This window comes from Cryptotermes secundus, unplaced genomic scaffold (genome assembly GCF_002891405.2).
Source record: "Cryptotermes secundus unplaced genomic scaffold, Csec_1.0 scaffold59, whole genome shotgun sequence".
Taxonomy (NCBI): domain Eukaryota; kingdom Metazoa; phylum Arthropoda; class Insecta; order Blattodea; family Kalotermitidae; genus Cryptotermes; species Cryptotermes secundus.
Genome location: NW_019738348.1, coordinates 1,179,827 through 1,201,321, shown reverse-complemented (window position 1 = coordinate 1,201,321; position 21,495 = coordinate 1,179,827). Strand labels below are relative to the sequence as shown.

The window sequence follows — 21,495 nt, the reverse complement described above, 5'->3', positions numbered from 1 at the left end:
CATTCCATCATTCACTATAGGACCAGCCAATAAAACGATGGCCAAGACAAAAGACAAAGGAATATCTTATACCTTTCAGCACCCATGCCATTATGACAGTATTTATCACAAAGAGCGATGGCTCTCTATACTGGGCAAATAAAAAGATTCAACAGTTTCAAGATAGCTCTTTTTGTAGAGGCATATATGGTGTCACACATGTTCTCACTTTCACCAGATGTCAAGTTCTTGGTAGTAATCTGATATATGTTAACATTAAAGAACTTTGTATGGGGGTTACAAGCCAAAGTTTATAAAATTTAAATAGTGAATTTAAAGTTATGTACCAATCTTAATAAAAGTACAATTCTTACATCAAAGAGAAGCATGAAATGTGGTTCTTACACCTGTACCATTTATTTTTTAAATATTTATTAGAGAAGGGACTGTTGAGAAAGGTGGTTAACTAAAAATATTAATAAAGGGATCCTGTCACAGTCTATCTAATTCCAGAGAATGTTGTTCCTTATTAGATTACATACAAGTGAATCTTAGAATAGAAGTAGTTAGATTAAATAAGGAAGTTCAGAGGTTTGTTGTAATAAATGCCAATGTGGTTCACATGTGAAAGCTGTAACACCATTGCTATTGAGAAACAACATATGGGCATTTCATCAATAATTAAGAAAATGTCACAAAATATTACATCTGTAATTGATCCTACACATTACATTAATATATCAGTGCTCAGGATGTAATGATGTTAACCATATCGTTGAATAAGTTCTTAACAGTCTTGATGGGAAGAATTTACTGAACTGCTTCTACTCATGTGTGAAGATCTTGCATGATCATATTTTGAAAAGTAAAGCAACCTTCCAAATCTTCATAATCTAAGTCATGTTCCATGACAATTGTTAACTGCACCTCAAGAATAACAGAATGTAGACATCACCTCTTGCAAGAGATAAATTGGGGATAGGAAATGATGCCTAATGGGAATAAGACTAAGCAGTTCCACATGCTATCTTGATCATCATCTTTAAGTATGCCACAGCAAATTTTAAATGCTTTTCAAAATATTACTGAGGGAGTACAGTGTTGCTTGGAAGATGCACAAAGTCTGACATAAAAATGGAAAACAAAAGTTTGGAAGCTTTAAACCAATTTATTTTAGGGAATTCTGAAAAAAGTGATTAATAATGTAACAAGAGGGCACTTAAAACGAGCTCAGAATGAATCAAGTGGAGACTCAAAGCTTTTAAGAGTAACAAATGAGAGCACACATAAAATATATCTGATTTACAAATATGGAAAGAGAATCAAGCTAGAAAAGTACTCTCTTGTTGCACAAGGCTGTTTATTTCAAATTATTTTCAACAATACTCAGAAGCCTAATCATGTCTGTCTTACACTGATCACTGTTTCCTAAAAACTGGTTCACTGTATTCAAAGAACGCACAAAATACAAAATCCCCCCCCCCTTTCTGAGTAATAGATTTTATCTGAAATATAATTTAATCCAAATGTATTCAGTAACTCAAATATCACTAGAGGATATGAGGAACTCAAGGCTTGAAACAGGCTATAGCTCCAAGAATAATAAGGATTAAAATTATTATATGAGCTGTATGAACAATTATCTGGCAAATTATGCTTATATACTGTTGTAATGTGTAATACGAGTATACTTCAATGCAGTACTTGTTACTTTACTCCATAACCACATTTTCATTTCATATATATCATCAGCATTATATGTATGAGTGTGTGACACTAAAAATTAAGTCATTTAAACACTAATGTACTAAAACAGAAATTCAAGAAACCTACCTGTTGGTTCACCCTCAACAGCAAAGAAATCAAAGTTGAGCAGAATTTTGTGTTTTTGCCGGACAATGATATACCAATTGCAAGTTTTGCTTGCAAGTCCCCGCACAGGGCCATCATAATTTTGGGGAAAATTTGGGCTGGATATAACCCCGGACTCTGCACTACTAACGTTGCTTCCACAGTCTGTGAAGAAAAATAGCTGAACAGTTGCAGATTCAACAATTTCTTGACATGGAATTGTTTCCAAACTGCTAATACACGAGTACTGCTCAAGCTCAGAATAGTGACAAGTAAACTCTGTAAATCTTAAATAATTAAGGATGTTCTTACAGCCTAATAAACATGCTCTTTATTTGTTTATATAACATTTTGTTTCTTGAATCAAAAGTTAACTGTGATCATCTTCTATGCCAATAATTACAAATCTATGACACCCAGTAGATTTTTACATATACATAAAGGAAATCGAACTTCAAGCACCAAGGATGTTCACATGACATTTGTTTATCTACTGTCAAAGTTCCATACAGGTTACTTCATTGAATTGCTGGTGAAATTTGGAGTTACTTGGTTTTTGGACTTTCAGAATCTACTAGGACCTTGTTTACATATGAACAAGGCTGTCATGCTTACTCAATTGGGTGTTGTGATTTTTTTACTTTTTGCATTGTGACTGTGGAAATAGAAGACTTCCAGAACAATGCTGATATTACTCACAATTTTTAGTGCATTATAAGATGTTCAAACAGTGCTCCTACTTAAAAGAATCGATGAGATTTATGGAGATAATCACTAAAAAAAAGGCAATTTAAACATACATGAATGATTCAAGGAGGGATGTCAGTCTGTGGCAGATGATATACAGTCATCTTAACCAAGAAGATCATTGTAAAACAAAGAAAATATTAATGGTATAAATGTTACACCACACTCCCTATTTTGCTGATCTGGCATGCAATTCACATTTGTTCTCAAGGCTGAAAAGAGAGCTGGGAGGTCACCAGTCTTTTCAGATGATGAACTTCATGTTGCCACAATGAAAAGCGGAAAATTCCAAAAGGCATTTATCAAGGGTGAAGTGTTTGAAAAAAATGTGCACATGTTCAATGAGTCTGTTATCTGCAGGGAAAGTCACGTTAGACAGCAGTGATGATGGATAAAATACATAACGAAATTCATTACATACACACATATACCCAAAACTTCAACACCAAATAATTTATAGGGAATTAAAAAAAATTACAAATAAAACAGCAACATTTAAAACATCAAATACAGTTCCTGGGTTCAACGTGACAAGGACCCTATACTTTCAAGAAAAATGTATAGAAGATCCACTGAGCATATGGTCAAAAGAGAAATTAATTTAAAAAGTGTGGGGGAGGAATCTCTAAAGGGAACATATCACACGGTTCTGGAAAAATTCTGTAGTGTTCTATTATTACTTGCCTATTTCTTGATACTGTAACTGTATACTGAATGACTTATAAATTTGGTCAAGTCCACATACAGTGAGTAGGGATTATAGAGGCAAGTGAATTAGCCAATAAGGGGCTGTGAGTGAGTCCCTCCTTCCTAGCAGCGTATTTGCTTTTAACAAACAAAATTATAGGTACTACTACTCCTGCCAAACTTCCTTTCACATTCAACCCAGCAAACAAATCTAAATGATATGTCAGGTTTAACAGGAATTACATGACTCTTGGAATTAACTGATGTGTTCCTAGCATGTTAGAGTGGAAATAGTATTCACATGCACATTTTGGGGGAAATATATTGAGATTTTTCTTTACTAATATGCAACCACGTGAACGGAGAAGTTCATGGAGGTAGGCCTAGGCCCACGGGGGCTGTAGTGCCAAGGAAAGAAAAATATGCAACCACAGCCCCCAATGTATAGTGCAAATAATACAGGTGGATGGAACAGGAGTCTAACCACTTGCTTACATCTAGAACATTGATCTAAGAATGCACAGGCTACCTCTATATTCAGTAGAGTGAGTGTGTTTTACTTCACTCAGATAAAAGGAAATGCTTAAGATTTAAATTATTATGATTATTTACACATGACACATTCACCCATTAGTCAATAAAATTTCAGGCAGAACTTGAAAAATGTGGCAAGGGATAATGCATTTATGGCTGATGTGTATCTACGAGTATATCCACACACATACAGAGATAACAAATTATTACCTCCGAATATGGACTTCACACTCTCAAATGTATAATGGGCCTTAAAGCCACTAAACACGCCTTCCTGATCTGAGTGCAAAATGATTTTCACACCAGATGCTCCTCGATTTGATTCAATGGGACCTGGAGCTGTCATACCACAGTACCGGCCAACCAGCTTTTCTGTACCATCCTTGTATGTATTGTACATTTCAAGCCAGTCCTCCTGACATATTGAAACCCTGTTACAAAATTAAGAAGCTGAATTTGAGAAAAAAGTAGATAATACCTTTTCATAATGCTAAGAAAAGCATGATGGTTAGCATATAGATGGGTTTTGGATTGGCAACTGGATTTATTGAACACTTACAGACCGCAGCTCCAAGAAACTATAATGCTATCATCAATTCACACACACTCTGCAGTTCACTAAATCACGTACTAAGCCTTCTCAGTTTGCTGTGTCTTCACTAGTCATTTCCTGGTATAGCAGTAACAGCACATTACATATCAAATTTATGATTATGAAGGAGTATTTCAAAAGTCTGTCTCAGATTTACAATGCTTTAACACTTATTATTCTGAGTGTTATTATACCCATTCAGATGGAAACAAGCTTCAACAGTAATAAACGTAAGTTTTGGTTCAAGAACAATGTCACTATTGCCAGTAAAACCAGTTACAAAAATCCATTCATCTTTCATAAAACTTTCTTTAATTACTTGAATCAGCCTAATTTAATATGGCCATAGATATAATTTGCTAGTCACTCTCCAAACTGCTGTGGTCACAACATGTGTATACTGAGCTAGTAGTCAGGGACTTTGCAAGGAAATTGTTTTCATCTGGCTCGAATTTCATCAAACTTTTCATCACAACAGCAGACAGTCTAGTGTATTGTCTAAGAAAGCTCAAGTTGAACATACTTCCCTCATCAACTCAAAATATAATTGATGAAGGCAGAACTCGACTACCATGATACTTGCAGCAATACTTTCTTTTGCATGATTTATATGACTTATTTTTCATGCAAGCGTCATGCAGAAAAATATGCTCTTGAAGTGCATATTTCACTACCTCAATTCAGTGCTGTAAATAAGAAGGTGAAACAGACTTCTGAATGATTTTACAATAGCAGAAACATGAAGAGAAATCATACATATCAGTGAGTCATTTGGCATGTGTAGTGATACAGAACTATTAGGCTTATTTTGGACTCTATTCATCGTCTGGTATATATAAGATAACCATTGATTGAGACTAGCTCTTTCTAACGAGCCCAACTGAGTAGGTCTATCCTGCCCCATCCACCTGAGGACGGAGACAGATCCAGTCTCTGAAACGTTGTGGTTTTTTGTCTTACATATACCAGATGATGGATAGAGTCCAAAATAAGCTTAATAGTTCTGTACAGCATACACCAACATCAGAATCCTTTCAAGTCTATGTGTGTAGTGATAGCCATACAAAATAAATAGTGGCAGAGACAATGCAGATGATGATCTCTTTGCTTGCCTGTTTATTGCATACAGCATTTTGAGCTACCATTTGTATATTTTTCACAGTCAGGTAAACTTTATTTGTACAGGCTAAAAAGACTCTGTAGAACTTAACTCTAGATTTTCCATTACAATAAGTGTAGGTTTATCATAAATGTTCATAAAATTATATAAGTACTAGAGGGAAGTAAACTGAGTACAGTGGGTTACATTACATGGTTCATAAGAACTCTATGATATTCTGGCATGTAGACCCATTGCTGGGCAAGGACCATGAAACAGACAACTAGATAAAGGCCATAACTATGCAATGGCCCATAAACAACATTCCTGTCAAGAAGTTATAAACAGGACGAATAGTGAAGTTGGTGGAGGGAGAGTTAATGAAGAGTTAGTTGGTGGGTGAGTTAGTTAGTTAGTTAGTTAGTTAGTTAGAGGACTGCTGTTATTCAGCTGTTGTAAGCTGTTGCTGTGAGAAACTGGTAGCTGAAGCTGGAGACACTTTTGGAATCCAGTGGAAGGGGAATATCCACCACTGGTATGTGACACCAGAAGACTGGTGAAGATACAGCAGGCTGAGAAGATTTAAGTATGTGCTCTAGTGTACTGAAAAATATGTGAGTCAGTGGAACAGGTATAATTACTTCTAACCACCGATCTGTAAGAGTTAAACAAATCTGATTACCAACTCAAACCCCATCTATAGTCGCCTGACAATATCTTAATTACATTTCATATTCCCAGAAATATTTCAACAGATGTGCAATAAACAAGGAAATATTACTTTTGATATTATGTAACAAATGTTTTTTTCAACTTCATGTTAAAATTGTATGAGTATAACAAAACATATATCAATTAAAATTATTACATAAAAGCTTCTTTTGAAAAAGTTGCCTTTGTCATCCTCAGGTACTGGCACTTAACAAGCTAAGCAATTATAAATATGTTTCTGGACATTATCCATTGTTTTGTTTTTGCCTAAAACAGGAAGATGGATAATGTCCAGAAAAACAATATTTGAACCATGCTGGTGTTTAAAAAAATGAAAATGAGAAAAGCAAACCACCATACAGATGTTACCAACTTTAAACCAACTAATGTACTAAAAATACGTTTTTAATACACACTGACATAACTGCTTGAATAGATGAATGATAGTGCCTGAGTTTTAAGCATATCACAAGTGACTTTTTTACAAACAGTTAATTTTTGCATTGTATATGATTGCAGTGGGGCTCCCATTTAATGTTCATTGATTTAAGGTTTTCTCCCATTTAATGTCTAATTTTAATGGTCCCAGTTTCATAATCTGAGTGTTAAATTTCATCCACTAAGATCCTCCTGAATTTAATGTTTAAATCCACTGAACCAAATGAAACCTAAAGTGGAAATTTCACCACATATGAGGGTTTCACATTAAATGAGGCAACACATTACGTTAACATGACTTACAGTTCTTTGTCTAAAAGTGAATATTAAACAAAGTAGTTTCCTGTATGGAATTTGTTCCACTCATTTTTAATTTCCCCATTTTTACATTAACTGTCTCCATTGTACAGGTACCAATATTTTATAACCCCTCAAGCCTGGCACTTAAATGAACTGTATTACTGTTAAGATCAGAATTTGAAGAAGCATCTCTGTTTCACTTTTATAATAAAAGAAATAATTTTTTCTACAGGACTGACCTATGACAAAAAGAGTACAGAATGTCCTCTTTAAATTACTTTATTATATTGATCACACAGCTAAGAGTTGATGCTCATGTACACAATCATTTAACACCACGCATAGATCATGCATGGTACATCTGAAGGCTCCAGCAAATGCTAATTACAGGACATAGAGTGATCAATGAAACAGCCAAAGGAATAATGATATTCTAAAGTGCTGAATAAACCTGTGGCACAAACTTAAAGTGTGTGTAAATTTGTTGTTGTTGTTGTTGTTGTTGTTGTTGAAACAAGCTTATGAACTTCAGATGGTAGCTTCCCTAACTTAATATTTCTTTTCAGAATGTTAAAATGCAAGTAACTTCGCAAGTTAGCACAGTTGATATTTGTACTATGTTTAAAGTAAAATATATACTGTGTATTATATATTTTTACATAATATTAACAATGACTGACCATATATAAATACCTAATATGTCATATGACATTTTAAGTAGTATATTAAACAAAAGAAACTCAACTGCAATACTCACCCATACGAACCATTTGTGCTATTTGCACTATCTGCTCGGACCCTGAAATGGTCGAACACAACTGTGACCTGCTCATTAGGTGTTGGCACAAAGAGGTATGTACAGTTGGTTTCACTGGGGTAGTTGGAGGGATAACGCGGTGAATTAAATTCCCCTTTCTTTCTACTTCCACTCCGGTAAGTGAAATTGCAGGTGCCGTCAGGTGCAGCAGTGCCAGGAATACGATACTCTGATACAAAATAGACAACTTGTTAGTATGTACATTGACGTTGTGAGAAAGTGTTGAATATTTTTGCATAAATGTAACCCCTAACTTTTATAGAGTTTATCTGAGGCAAATCCAGATTTTCGTATGAACTGCAGAAGAAATAGCTGGAAAGAAACACAGAGTCCATAACAAAGAAGACCAATGAATAGCCATGGGTTTGAATCCTGCCAGATGCATAGATATCTGTTTGTTCTACATAAAACCACTGCACAGTGTAGAACACACTGAATGTAAACACGCCCAGACAAGAAACACATACGCTATATGTACTATTATATAAAGATACATATCGTGGGAATAGCATATCAATATCTGCACACTAACAACCTGTACATCATAGAAACTTTTCTTTCATAACTGAGCTTACTATGTAGAAAGCTTCTACAGCAAAGACCTACAACAACATATATGCCCAATTTTTCTACACTGTAGCAGTGAAACTTAAATATTTAAGTTGGCACACAAATTCTTAGCCTACCATCAGAAAACCTTTAATATTTTTTGAACATTTTATACTTTTAATATTTTTTAACATATATTCAACACATTACTAATGAACACCATATATGAAAGTGGAGAGTGGCCCAAGGACTTTACAGAAGTTACAATGATTGCCTTAAAGAAAAAGACAAAAGCTACAAAATGCAGCAACCATCGCACAACAAGCCTTATTGGACACACAGCAAAGATAATAGCAAAGATACTTAAAAGAAGAATTGAAAGGAAAATAGAGGATGTATGTGGAGAAGATCAGTTTGGATTTAGAAGAGGAAAAGGAACCAGGGATGCAATTGGGATGATGAGAATTATAGCGGAACGAACTTTGCAGATTGATGAAGAACTGTGTGTTTGCTTCATAGACTGGCAGAAGGCATTTGACCGTGTAAACTGGACCAAATTAATGCAGATACTAAAAGAAACAGGTATCGATTGGCGTGAAAGAAGATTGATTAGCAAATTGTACATGGATCAGAAAGTAGAGTATGACTGGACAGAGGGGAGACAGGAGGGAGACTTCAAAGTAGGAGGGCAAATTATTCAAACTGTGAAATATGCAGATGACCTTGTGGTAATGGCTAAGGAAGAAACTGTGCTACAGGGCATGATTGATAGACTAATTGAAATTGGAAGGTGCTATGGCATGGAAATGAATGTGGAAAAAACAAAAGTAATGAAAATTTCGAGACAACCAACCCCAGTCACAATAAAGATAGACCAAAAACAAGTGGAGAATGTGAAATGTTTTAAATATTTGGGTAGCTTGTTAACAGATGATGGAAGGTGTACTTGTGAAATTAAATCCAGGATTGCCATGGCAAAAGCTGCATTTAGCAAGAAGAAGAATCTTTTTACCAGCAAATTGGACTTAAATTTGAGGAAGAAACTAGTGAAATGCTACATTTGGAGCATAGCTCTGTATGGGGCTGAAACATGGACACTTAGGGCAGTAGATCAGAAACATCTGGAAAGTTTCGAAATGTGGTGTTGGAGAAGGATGGAGAAGATCAGTTGGACCGATTATGTGAGAAATGAAGAAGTGTTAATTACAGTCAGTGAGCAGAGGAATATCCTACATGAAATAAGAAAACGGAAGGCTAATTGGATTGGTCATGTTTTACGTAGAAACTGCCTTCTAAAAGAAGTTATCAAAGGAAAGATAGATGGGCGGATAGAAGTGACAAGAAGACGAGGAAGAAGACGTAAGAAGATGCTGGATAATTTTGGGGACAGAAGAGGATACTGTCATTTGAAGGAGAAAGCTCAAGATCGCATTAAGTGGAGGAATTGTTTTGGAAGAGACTGTGGACCTGTCGTCTTGACAGATTACTGATGATGATGACGTTGACATGTATATATATACACACACACACACATGAGGGTCGTACTGAAAGTCATGAGCAACAATTTTTTGTAAAGTAACATACTTCATTATTGACAAACCAAACACACCACCTCAATCTACAGACCTTTCTTTATTTTTCCACATAATCGCCATTTTTTTTGTACACATTTCTCCCAGCATTCTGGGAGCTTGAAAATTCCCCTTCTGTAAAATTCCATTCCAACCATCCGAAGACACTGACACACTGCTTTCTGAATTGCCTCCCTTGTCTCAAAACGTTGTCCATGCAGCTGATCTGTCACAAATCTGAAAAGATGGTAGTCGCAGGGTGCCAGATCAGGGGTATAGGAGGGGTGTGGAAGAACTTCCCACCCCATCTTTGCAATTGCTTCCAATGTGAGGCGAGCGGCGTGAGGGCGAGCGTTGTCATGCAGGATGATGATGTTTCGTCCCGGACGTTAATCGCGCAATGCACGACGAAGCTTGTGCATCATCTGGACATAACGAGCAGCATTCATGGTTTGCCCAGGTTCCAGGAATTTGGCCAGAGTAAACCCCTCTGCATCCCAGAAGACTGTGCCCATCACCTTCAGAGCTGATGGTACTGTCTTTGTCTTCTTTTTGATGGAGAATGCAAATGGTGCCATTCCATATTCTGCCGTTTCGTTTCAGGCTTGAAATAGTGAAACCACCTTTCATCACCTGTCACAATACAGAGCAAAATATCATCTCCTTCATGTCGATATCTCTATAGCAGTTCTGAGGTGATGGCTTTTCACTGACCTTTGTGGTCTTCGGTCAATAACTGCAGGACCCAATGAGCACAAACTTTCCTACAGCCCAAGCTTTCAATCATCTCCTGTACTGCACTGTGCCCTATTCCAATTTTTCAGGCTATTGTGTCCACAGTCACATGCCTGTCATCTTGAATGATCTCATCCGCTCTTTCCTTGTTGCATTCAGTTGAGGCTACTCGAGGACTACTGCTCCAAGGCTCATCTTCGATGCCGGTGTTCCCATCTTTAAAACGTTTCAACCATCTTTGAACACTGCTCGCATCCACACACACACTTCCATAAGCACGCTGAAGTCTCTGGTGAATTTCTGCAGCAGGGATTTCCTCTTTCACAAGAAATTCGATGACAGCACACTGGCGAAACGACATATCGTTGTCAGCCATTTTGTTAGGAGTGATACTGGTCATGTGATGCAAGCTATTGATGTCACAAGACACTCAAGGTTAACATAACAGCTGGTTCCACCTATCACCATGCTCTCTTTCATCTGCTATTCCCAGGTTGCATGCAAAAAAAAGTTGCTCATGACTTTTGGTACGACCTATGTATATATATATCTGAAACACACAACAGGATGCAACCAATGAAGATTGGTCGTGTTAAATCACTAGTATTTCTGTTTACATATTTGAACACCCTGAAATGGTGCATGGGTCATAAACCCTCATTTGAACTAAGCAAGGCAGAAACAGTGGCAGACATTTTGAACATTTAAAGTAAAGTGCATCATAGCCTTGCCATAGCTCATGCAGTTAATCACTGGCTTCATGCCACATCCACTCAACTTCAATCCCAGGTCAGGTCATGTGAGATTCATGGCAGACAAAGTGGCACTGGGGTTGGATTTCTGCAAATACTTTAGTTTCCTCTGATAAATTTAATTTCACTAATTGCTACATACTCATTTATCAACTGGGGTTGATACAATAGACCAAATAGTGGCTAGAAAACCAAGTGAATTCCATCTCCCCTGACTCCACAAATGTTTCAAGGTGTATTTCATAAAATATTTCAGTTTATCTGATTCATATTCAAATTTATTTTCTTCTGTATGCACTTAAAACATATGTAGCTCAGGATTACTCGGTTTTTGAACTTTGTCCATCGCCCTTTACTCTATAGAGTACTAAAGAACATGTTTTGGAAAATGGATATGTTTCTGATACATTGTGTTCTTAAGTTCCTTAGAGTACTGTATGACGGATGAAGTTCAAGAACTCAGTAATCCTGAGTCTCATACACCATTGTCAGAAACCTTTATAATCTACATCTGTAACTCCTGAACAGTTGGAAACAGAACCAATGATATAGAATTCCTCCAAAATATCGATAGACTTCTACAAAACTCCACCATGTTACAACCCAAAATATCATTCTCTTCACAGTCACCACTGCGATTACCTCAAATCTGCTCTGTGTACTGTTTTTTCCCATGAAAACTAAACCAGCACAAACACTGAACATTCATGACCTCTCTTTCTATGCAAGCATTACTGTGGTCTTACCTTTGCATTTGCATTTGAATATTATTGTTAAAATTAAACCGTATTTCATCCATAAAGGTCCACATTTCTTACTTTATTGATTGATATTTTTACTTTGTGCTGGAAAATTAAGAAAGTGTCAACTGTGAATGGCAGACACTGTTAACTGTTTGTTCTAAGACCTCATTATGCTGATGGGAAACAATGAAAGTCAGCACATTGCACTGAGGCAGAAAAACTGTTCATACATATAAGTATGTTCTATGCATAAGTACCATGAAGCAATACAAACAATAACAACATGGTTTATATAACAAATGTGGAGACTTTACATAGAATGGACATTACATTAGTATAAGTGTAAGTGTGTGTGTATTCAACATTCTTTATATAAGGAGCACAAAAGGAGCATATAGAATTAAAATGTTTGGGAAATTCCATTTGACAATATTCGCATTAAATAACTCTGGATATGAGGGGAAGAAACATTAGTGTCAAGCAGACCAACACCTATTCCTGTCCAATGAATTTCAGACAACATGTAAGTTGTAGAACTTCTCATCTCCAATTCACTATTTCTTTTTGACCTGGTATGGAATCCTTATGTTAGCTCATTAAAATTATTATAACATAAAATATATTAACCATTCAGTTTGGTCCTAGATTTGAATATAATATTAGGTATATCTGCTTAAAATATAATGATATTCTTCAGCTCAAAACTGGCAACCCTGCAGCAAGAAGCACCATGTTTTGCATTCCCTTATTCCTTGTATGTCATGGAAAGACAGGCTAAACATGCCTACTGCAACCCCTGATTTGTATACAGCTGTATTACTATGTGAACAGAACTTACATGAGCCATGAACTTGATCACAATAGCAATGAAAACAAACGACACTGAAGCTCTTCAGCCTGAAATGTTTTCTTTGTCCTCTGGTATAGGATATAAACATGGTTCCTCTCACATCAGGTCAGTAGGTACAGTAAAGATAATTCCCTCACTGAAGTGAAATTTCCCAAATATCTTATGAGAGGAAATATCTTGAAGGTTATGTTAGCTATGTTACACTGCAGTGCAGACTGGTGCATAATTAAATTAAAATATTGTTAACATGAAGGACACTTTTCTAATTAAGGAAATTACTGTATAGCATATATACCTGTTTCAAAGGTGTAATTTGCCTTGAAACCTCGTCCCTGAAGCTCACCACTGCTGAACACCATGACAAGGCGGGGTCCATCTGACACAACAACAAAAGGTTGCTTCTTTTCTCCACACATCTCATGGTCAAACTTATCATATGAATCTGTTGTCTCCTGGCCTTTCAAGTATATTTTCAAGTAACCATCTGGACAGCTGGAATATAAGAAAGTTTCTCATTAGACGACTGGCATAGTGTTTGAATTTGTTCATTCAGTATAAAAATATAAAGTTTAAATCCAAGTTTTCAAAATAAGTCCATTATAATTATTGTAACATTTCTGTTTATTTGTTGACCCATAAGAAAATCACCCCTAATTCAATCATTTGTAAGTCCTAAAATCATCAACATATATCAATTGTTTAAAAAATATTTCAAAGTAAGTTTTATTCTGTTTTTCTCCACAATTTAATATGAGAAATTTAATTTTTTCCACTCACCATTGATGTCATTGGCATATTTGTCATAAAATACTTCTTTAAAGTTAATCTGCTTTTAGGCACAAACAAAATATATTTTGAAGTGATAAGGAAAAGAAAGAAAAGATAGTTTAAACTCTAATCAGGCTAAATGTAACAGTAAAAACTGAGAAGTTACTGTCACACAGCAACCTCTCCATTTTTATTTGCAATCACCCAAAACAGGTTCCAGCACTAGAAAAATTAAGGTACTTTGGGCATTAATATATTTATCAAATATACTGATATGCAAATGGTTCCTTGTCTTTTTATATTGTCATGACAGGGTTGAGCGTTGAGGAAAAACTTGATGCAAGAATGCCCGAACAATATTGGCGAAGTGTGGTGGGGCCCCATCTTGCAGCCACCACAGTTCATCAAAGTTCACTCTCCTCTGAAGTTCTGGGATGACACTTTCCCTCAGCAGCTTTAGGTAGGTTTCCCCCTTGATGCAACCTTCAAGGAATAACGGGCCAATCAGTCCTTTGTACGTCACACTGCCCCACACCATCACTCCCGGGGACTGGAAATCGTATTCAATGGTGGCACTGGGGTTCTCTGGCTGCTAAAACATGCAGTTGTGATTGTTGACCGATCCTGATGTGTGAAATTTGGCCTCATCAGTCCAGACAATATTCCAGATAAGTTCAGGGTTCTCCTGAAACTTGGTCAGCATCAACTCGGCGAACTCAAGTCGCCTGTCGAAGTCGTCCTCATTAAGAACATGAATAAGCCGTGAATGGTATGGCATCAGCTTCATGTCACTCAAAACTCTCTGCAAACTTGTCCTCGAAATATCCAGTAGGGCCAACAAACAGTGGGAATACTTCAATTTCTGAGATGATGCCAGTTCCACAGCCACGTGCTTGTGTGTCAGCAGTTCGGACAGTTCCTGGCTGACCAGGATGCTTGGGATTCAAAGCACTGGCAGTTTCATCAAACTGCTTGTTTACTCGGACGATTGTGTCCCTGTGGACTGCTGGCGGTCCAAACTCTTCCAACATCCTGCGCTGGACTTCTGATACATTGTTAGTAACTGAGAAAAGGCGCACACATTTTACACGCTGCTTGATAGACAACCACATACCGGCCATGACGTTTCCTCGATGCGCACTAAGTAGGCAGAGTATTGACCGCGTTCACAGCATACCGTATGATGCTGCCATCTATCGACAACAAAAGGTACTTGCCATTATCCCGTGTGTTGTTGGATTGGTTAGTTATTAATGATCAAAAACTGCCTAATTGAGTCTGGCCCACCTTGTATAATTGTTTCACTAAAGGAAGACTATATATAATTTATTTTACTCACTCTATTCCCTCTTTTGGATTCCCTTTAGAGATATCTAATAGTCCAAACACAAGGCGTACACGTTCTAGATGCTGTGAGTCCTGCATGCCATATACAAAATAACGACACACAATCTTTGGTATGTATGGAAAAGGCCAGTTGGGGCTATACACTGTACCGCTTGACTCTTTTTTACTTAGGATCTTCTGATCACATTCAGAACCACGGATATGCTCTCCATCATTTTTCACAATGAAATCTGTGAATAAAAATACAAGTTTATTAGAGAAACTTAAGTAACTGGATACCTAGTACACACGAACCTTGTTGTAAGAAAATATAATATATTTATTTCTCTGCATAGGGCTAAATTTGTTTCTTATATTATACCCTACCCCAACAACTTTCCTTAAACTTTACTAAAAATTATATGTATTCACTCATCCAGTGCACATACTTTACTATTATTGAATTCATTAAACATGTACCCATAGGTCTGAAAACTGACTCCTCTTCTAGCCTAGATGATAATTTTTAAACGAATATCATGTAGAGTGAAACCCTTATGTACTCGTAAGGTATTTTTGTGGAGCAGGGAATTTGAATATTAAACTCAGGAAATTCTTGAATGAATTTAACACAGATTACTAACTTGGATTCACTGAAATTGAACATTAAAGGATGGAAAACTCTGAACTTAGAAATGTTAAATGGAGTTACATTGTTTTGACATTTCAGTTTCTTACAGAAAAGAATATTATGAGTACATCTTCTGGTATGTGATGCTTTGTACTTTGTCACACCCCAGAAGTTCAAACAAAATCCTGAAACTCACCACTGTGAAAATCACAAATCTCATTTATGCCAACTACATGACATCACATTTCAGAAGGGTGTAATCTCAAATATCACATAATCTGCTTTCATATGTTAAAAGTACAAGGATGCTGAATAATAGAGAAACTGTTGCACATGTACAGCATGTATGTCTACTGGCTGGAAACTGCCCATTGCAGAGACTTGAGATAATTTACAATTAATATTATTATGTACAGCGATATCACAATGGACAAAGTAAGGTTTATAAAAAGACCTTCATGATAGTAAAATAAACCATTGGAGTCGTCAGTTTATTAACTTTATACATACAGAGCACCCTTTCATGAGACAGAGGCTTTTTCCTGGCACATGCTCAGAATGAATGATTCCTAATTAGTCGCCACACCTATCTTGTAATATTTTGCACTGACTACAGTGGAACTTAGATTTCACTATCCCAGATTTTATGATTTTCAAGAATTTACACATATTTTGCATGGTTCCGGCCAAATGCCCATAATGGCAATGTTAAAATTTAATGGATTCTGTGTGTCCTCAATTTCATGTTTCCCCCTAATTTTCACTTCATTTTTGTAGTCCTGACTATGAAAATTTACTAGAGTAGTTCAGTCATAAATGGTTCGGTCTAAAAATATGTTCTACAAATTTGCTGCAAGCACAGATACAAATGAATTGCATGTACCATCTGACTGTCCTAAGGCCTATCACACATAAGGGGAGATTTCCGCTGCTATGGTCAAAGCAGCTCACATGTTAGGCCAGCTTTGATCTTGTTGTGTCTTAGTATAACTGTAACTCAATAAGAGCAGTTTTTCTCTCTCACATCTGGTAAGTTTTCCAAAAAACGACCATTGAAACACGTCACATGGGTTTTCATTAATGAAACATTCAACAGAAATGCACACAGATTAAATTCTTCAACCTTCCAATTCCCATTTGACATCATTTTGTAGAGATAAAATTTTATTGTCGATTAAGGTAAATTTCATAGCAAGAGGATGAAATATAGATAATAAAGAAAAACAGAAATCATTTGTAATAAGTGATAAAATAAATATTTCAGCTCAAGCTGATGCACATATTGGCACATATGTTGAACTGGTGTCTCATTTTAGACTTTCAGTGTCCATACTAAACACTACTGTGAAGAATCAAGAAGAAGCTGAAAGAAGGTGTGCCAAATATGGACCTTTGTCCAAGCAGTGGAAATCACTGAAGTGTTCACCATTGAAAAAACTTGAATCTGCACTATCTGCACGTTTCAAGCAAACATATAAGAGTAATGCTTCCATAGATGGCAACCTCCTCAAGGAGAGGGCCTTGGACATTGTCACTCATTTGGGAAAGACAAATTTTCGTCTTCCAATAGATGGAGTTGAGAGAAAACGTAATATTGTTTACAGACCTCTACCAGGTGAGAGCAGGAGTGTTGATCCAGAAACAGTGGAAGGCTGGAACAGTTACCAACTATTGCAAGGAACTGAATGTTATGACTTCTGTGATAGATATAATGCTGATGAGATAAGTTTTCTCAATCTACAACATAGCAAAACAACTAAACAGTGGGTTCTTTTACTCCTTGCCTGCAATGTTGATGGCAGTCATATAAACTGGAAAGTGTAAAGTCCACGTTGCTTAAAAAATTTCAGAGATTTCCTACAAAATATGCAACTAATACAAAGCCTTGGATAACCACTACAATATCTTAAGATCACCTTACACAAGTAGATAGAAAACTCGCATCTAAAAATCGCAAAATCTTGCTTTTCATTGATCAATGAGCTGTCCATCCAAAGAACACCACATTTCTCAGCAATATCAATACTGTATTTCTCTCTGGTAATTTTAGCAATCAGCTACAGCCATTATGTTTGAGAATCATCCACTCATTGAAGTGCCATTACAGAGAGCATCTGATTCAGAAGACTGTAACTATGACAAATGGGGGACTGCTCCAAGATGCTATATAGATAAAGCAGTACTTCATAACAGAAGCCTGGAGATCAATAACACCCACTGTGAACTGTAGTTTCCCAAATGATCATGTCATCAACAATTACAAAAGTGCAGTGAAACTCAGTGAAGATGAAGTGGATGATTGGCACAATTTACAGCCTCTTGTAATGCAGTTTGAGGACTACACATCATGTGACAGCGCTCTTGAAGTCTGTGGAATCCAGAGTGTCAACCAGATGTTAGGTCAACGTTTGATTGGACCAGAAGAAGAATAGAAGGTTGCACAACATAAAGTAACATTCTTGAATGCAGTGATAGGACTGGAAGGAACCATAAAACACATGTGTCAGTTTGATACCGAGGACAAAATAACTGTAATGAGCAACAAAGTTGAAAATTAGTTATACAGACTGAGAGCTGAATAAAAAATAAAAAAGACTCACATTAGGTTGTTAGAGAAACAGTGTAATTAGGTATGTACCATATTCACCAGTCTATCCAAGGGAATACTGGCATAGTACCTTGAAACAGACTGTGACCACTTTCTTCCCATCATTTCCATCCATCAGTTATAATCACCATCTCATCTTACTGATGCTGCATAGAAACAGCAGTTTACAGACCATCATAATATAAACTAAGAACCATAATTGAATCTACATGTACGCAGTTAAGTGTTCAAACATGTATTTTTTAAATGATCTTCCAAAGTTATGGTATAAAGAAAAACCAAATTCTCTTTATGTTAAATAATTCTCATTTCACTGATTTTACACTTACCTCGATTTTACAGTTATTTTAGGTAGTCCCTTAAAAAGTGTAAAATCAAGGTTTCACTCTATACTTGCAGGCTTGTGTCTGAAGTCATTTATGGCTAGCAGCTTATAAAAGGTCCCCTTAGCCTACCCTTTCTGCCCAACCCTTTCCTAAGAGAAAGTTCACATTCCAGAATCTAACAATGAGCAGCTTCACATGTGCACATTAGGTGAATTATGACCAGCATGTGGCTGGGAATTGTGAGTGGAATATAAGTGATCCATGCTTGTGGACATGAAGAAAAGAGTGGGTGGGACTTTCTCTTGTGAAGGACCGATCATAATTAGCATTTGGTTGTGAGTAGAAGACATTATGTAAGCTTCAGAAATTCTTTAATTCTTCAGTTCAAATATTGCTAACAACAATGAAAATGATGGATTATTTATTGTTGTTCTCATATCCCCATAATAATCAATTCAAGGAAGAATAAATATTCCCATACAAGCATTATTATTTGAACCTTGGTGTCAAATTGTAAAAAAAAACATGATTAGAAGTTAGTAAGACAAAGTTATAGTTAAGAATTTCAACAATTTCAAGATCGTATGAGTATCTGCAATAAGCACTTTTATGAATTGTACAAATTCTTATCATTCTGAGGTTAAAATATACATCTTTTGTAGATATATATTTCTTTCCTTCACTCTTAGCCCATAAGATTAGTGACCAAATCATGATAGCAAAGAATTCACAAGGAACATACCTAATTTGACAAAACTTTCACTGAATTCAAATATTCCTTTAAAACCACGATTTTGTGTGTTGGCAGTTCTTGGAATTGTAACAAATGTCACAAGCAGTGAGGATTCTGATGAGTATAGCACCAAATTGCGTTGCTGGCCACAGTAAGTACCTATGACTGCTGATTCATTGTCTGGTCCATCATAAACTTTTACATAGTCAAAAGGACAGCTGAAACAGAATGATGAATCTTCAAAAAAAAAATATTAACATTAATAATACTTGTAGTAATAGGTCTATAATTAAGAAATAGATTCTAAATAAATAATAAAAATAATAAATAAAAATAATAAAAATAAATAACACACATAATTACTGGGGTTTTCGACTTTGACCATCTTTCAATATTTTAAAAACTATAGCATTTTGGAAACTGCATCTGTTTCCATCCTCAGGTGGGGGAACAAGACATCAACTTTGTTGAGTCCCTTAGAAAGAGTTAACTTTAATCACTAGGCAACCCATGTTAGCGTAAATACAGGTACACATATTTTTTTAAGTTTCCTGTGGTGGGATGAGACTAAGTGAGACTGACTAGAAAGAGATCTGCAACAGACATATAGCATTCCCTGTGAATGAGGCAGAAACTACACTGCCGAAACATGCAGACCTCTTGTCCTGTGGCTCTGTGAACATAAGCACAGTTTCAAAGAGGGTCTTCTAGAAAATTCAAAATTAGCACAACATGCCTGTGAAGAGGGTAATAAGGTAGGCTGAGATGAAGCTAGGATTTTGGAAATTAAAAGTAACAGCAGGCATAGGAATTGCAAGGAATCTGCCCATATGGCATTCTTAACCAATCTGATGAGCCAACCCAGTTTCGACATTTCTCCCATCTGGACCCCACTTAGCGACAATGAGGTTAGAAGCTCTCAGAGAAGATATTCATGATGTGACTGATTCTTCATGGGGTTGTAAAATGTTTTAGTTCCGAGTGTTCAGTTTATACTCCACAGATGGCGCTAGCAGTAGCCACAAAATTGTTTCACAAAATTCTCCAATTATTTATATGCACTGATTTTCACGGAATTCTTATGCTGATTCGGATTATTGCATAACATTTTTACCTCCCTTTCTAGTTTAGTTTCAGGTCTTTGAATGCTTTATCACAATTTTTATTGCACACTTTCCTGTTATCTCCCTTCGACAAAGAGTGGTCTCAGGTATTTATACAGCTACAATTATGCTGACATTGGATGTCCTGTGACTGAGGTTAGCTCTTTCTAAGGAACCCAAAAGAGTAGGCCAGGGTAGCTGCCTCCACCTCCACCTCCACCTCCACCTCCACCTCCACCTCCACCTTCATCTGAGGATGGAAACAGATGAAGTTTTAAGAATATTGTGTTCTCTAGTTCTTAGAATACAGGAACCCAATAATTTTGTGACTACAAGGGAGAAGTTCCAAACATATCTAAACCCAGCTTTTTTCTAACAGCTTTCATCATTATACAGAGAAAATGCAGGTAAATAATTACATGATGTACATAATATAATCAAATAAAAAGAGGTGTTAACAAAGTTGCACTAATCACTGTATCAAATTTTAAGACTGAGATTTAGGGCCACACCTATTTTAAATGTTTGTATGTCCACCACATTAGTATTACATACAAGAAACTAAAAATATGGTGCCAGTGTGACCTCCAATGGCAGTATGTTCATACTAATTTTCATCAAAATGTGTCTGTTGATTCAAAGGGGAATCAATCAATAATATATGTAATAAAACACAGCACTTAATCAAGCCTCAAGAAAATTCTGAAGTTAAGATACGTGTGGTTTTCTTCTGGGTATTTTGAACCACTCAGTTTACGTAGGTCATACCGAAAGTCATGAGTAACTTTTTTTTTGCATGCAACCTGGGAACAGTAGACAAAAGAGAGTATGGTGGTAGGTGGAACCTGCTGTTGTGTTAACCTTGAGTGTCTTGTGACGTCAATAGCTTGCATCACGTGACCATTATCACTTCTAACAAAGCCGACAACAATATGTCGTTTTGCCAGCTTGCTGTCATCGAATTTCTTGTGAAAGAGGAAATCCCTGCTGCAGAAATTCACCAGAGACTTCAGCGTGCTTATGGAAGTGTGTGCATGGGTGCGAG

At 36.4% G+C, this 21,495-nt stretch overlaps 1 protein-coding gene across 7 annotated transcripts in view; it reads right to left on the bottom strand.

Annotated features, from left to right (window-relative positions):
• The window catches only part of LOC111870707 (bone morphogenetic protein 1), a 258,814-nt gene that overhangs the window by 23,896 nt on the left and 213,423 nt on the right, over window positions 1-21,495 (bottom strand). For all 7 annotated transcript variants that reach the window (XR_002843906.2, XR_004513699.1, XM_023863187.2 and 4 more), the window contains 6 exons: window positions 19,357-19,565; window positions 15,063-15,300; window positions 13,251-13,447; window positions 7,696-7,924; window positions 4,009-4,229; window positions 1,813-1,995 (listed from right to left, as the gene is read on the bottom strand). Coding sequence is in view for 5 of the 7 variants with exons in the window: in XM_023863187.2 (XP_023718955.1) it covers window positions 1,813-1,995; window positions 4,009-4,229; window positions 7,696-7,924; window positions 13,251-13,447; window positions 15,063-15,300; window positions 19,357-19,565 (1,277 nt within the window). In the remaining 2 variants the exon portion in view is untranslated. The remainder of the gene's footprint in view (window positions 1-1,812; window positions 1,996-4,008; window positions 4,230-7,695; window positions 7,925-13,250; window positions 13,448-15,062; window positions 15,301-19,356; window positions 19,566-21,495) is intronic.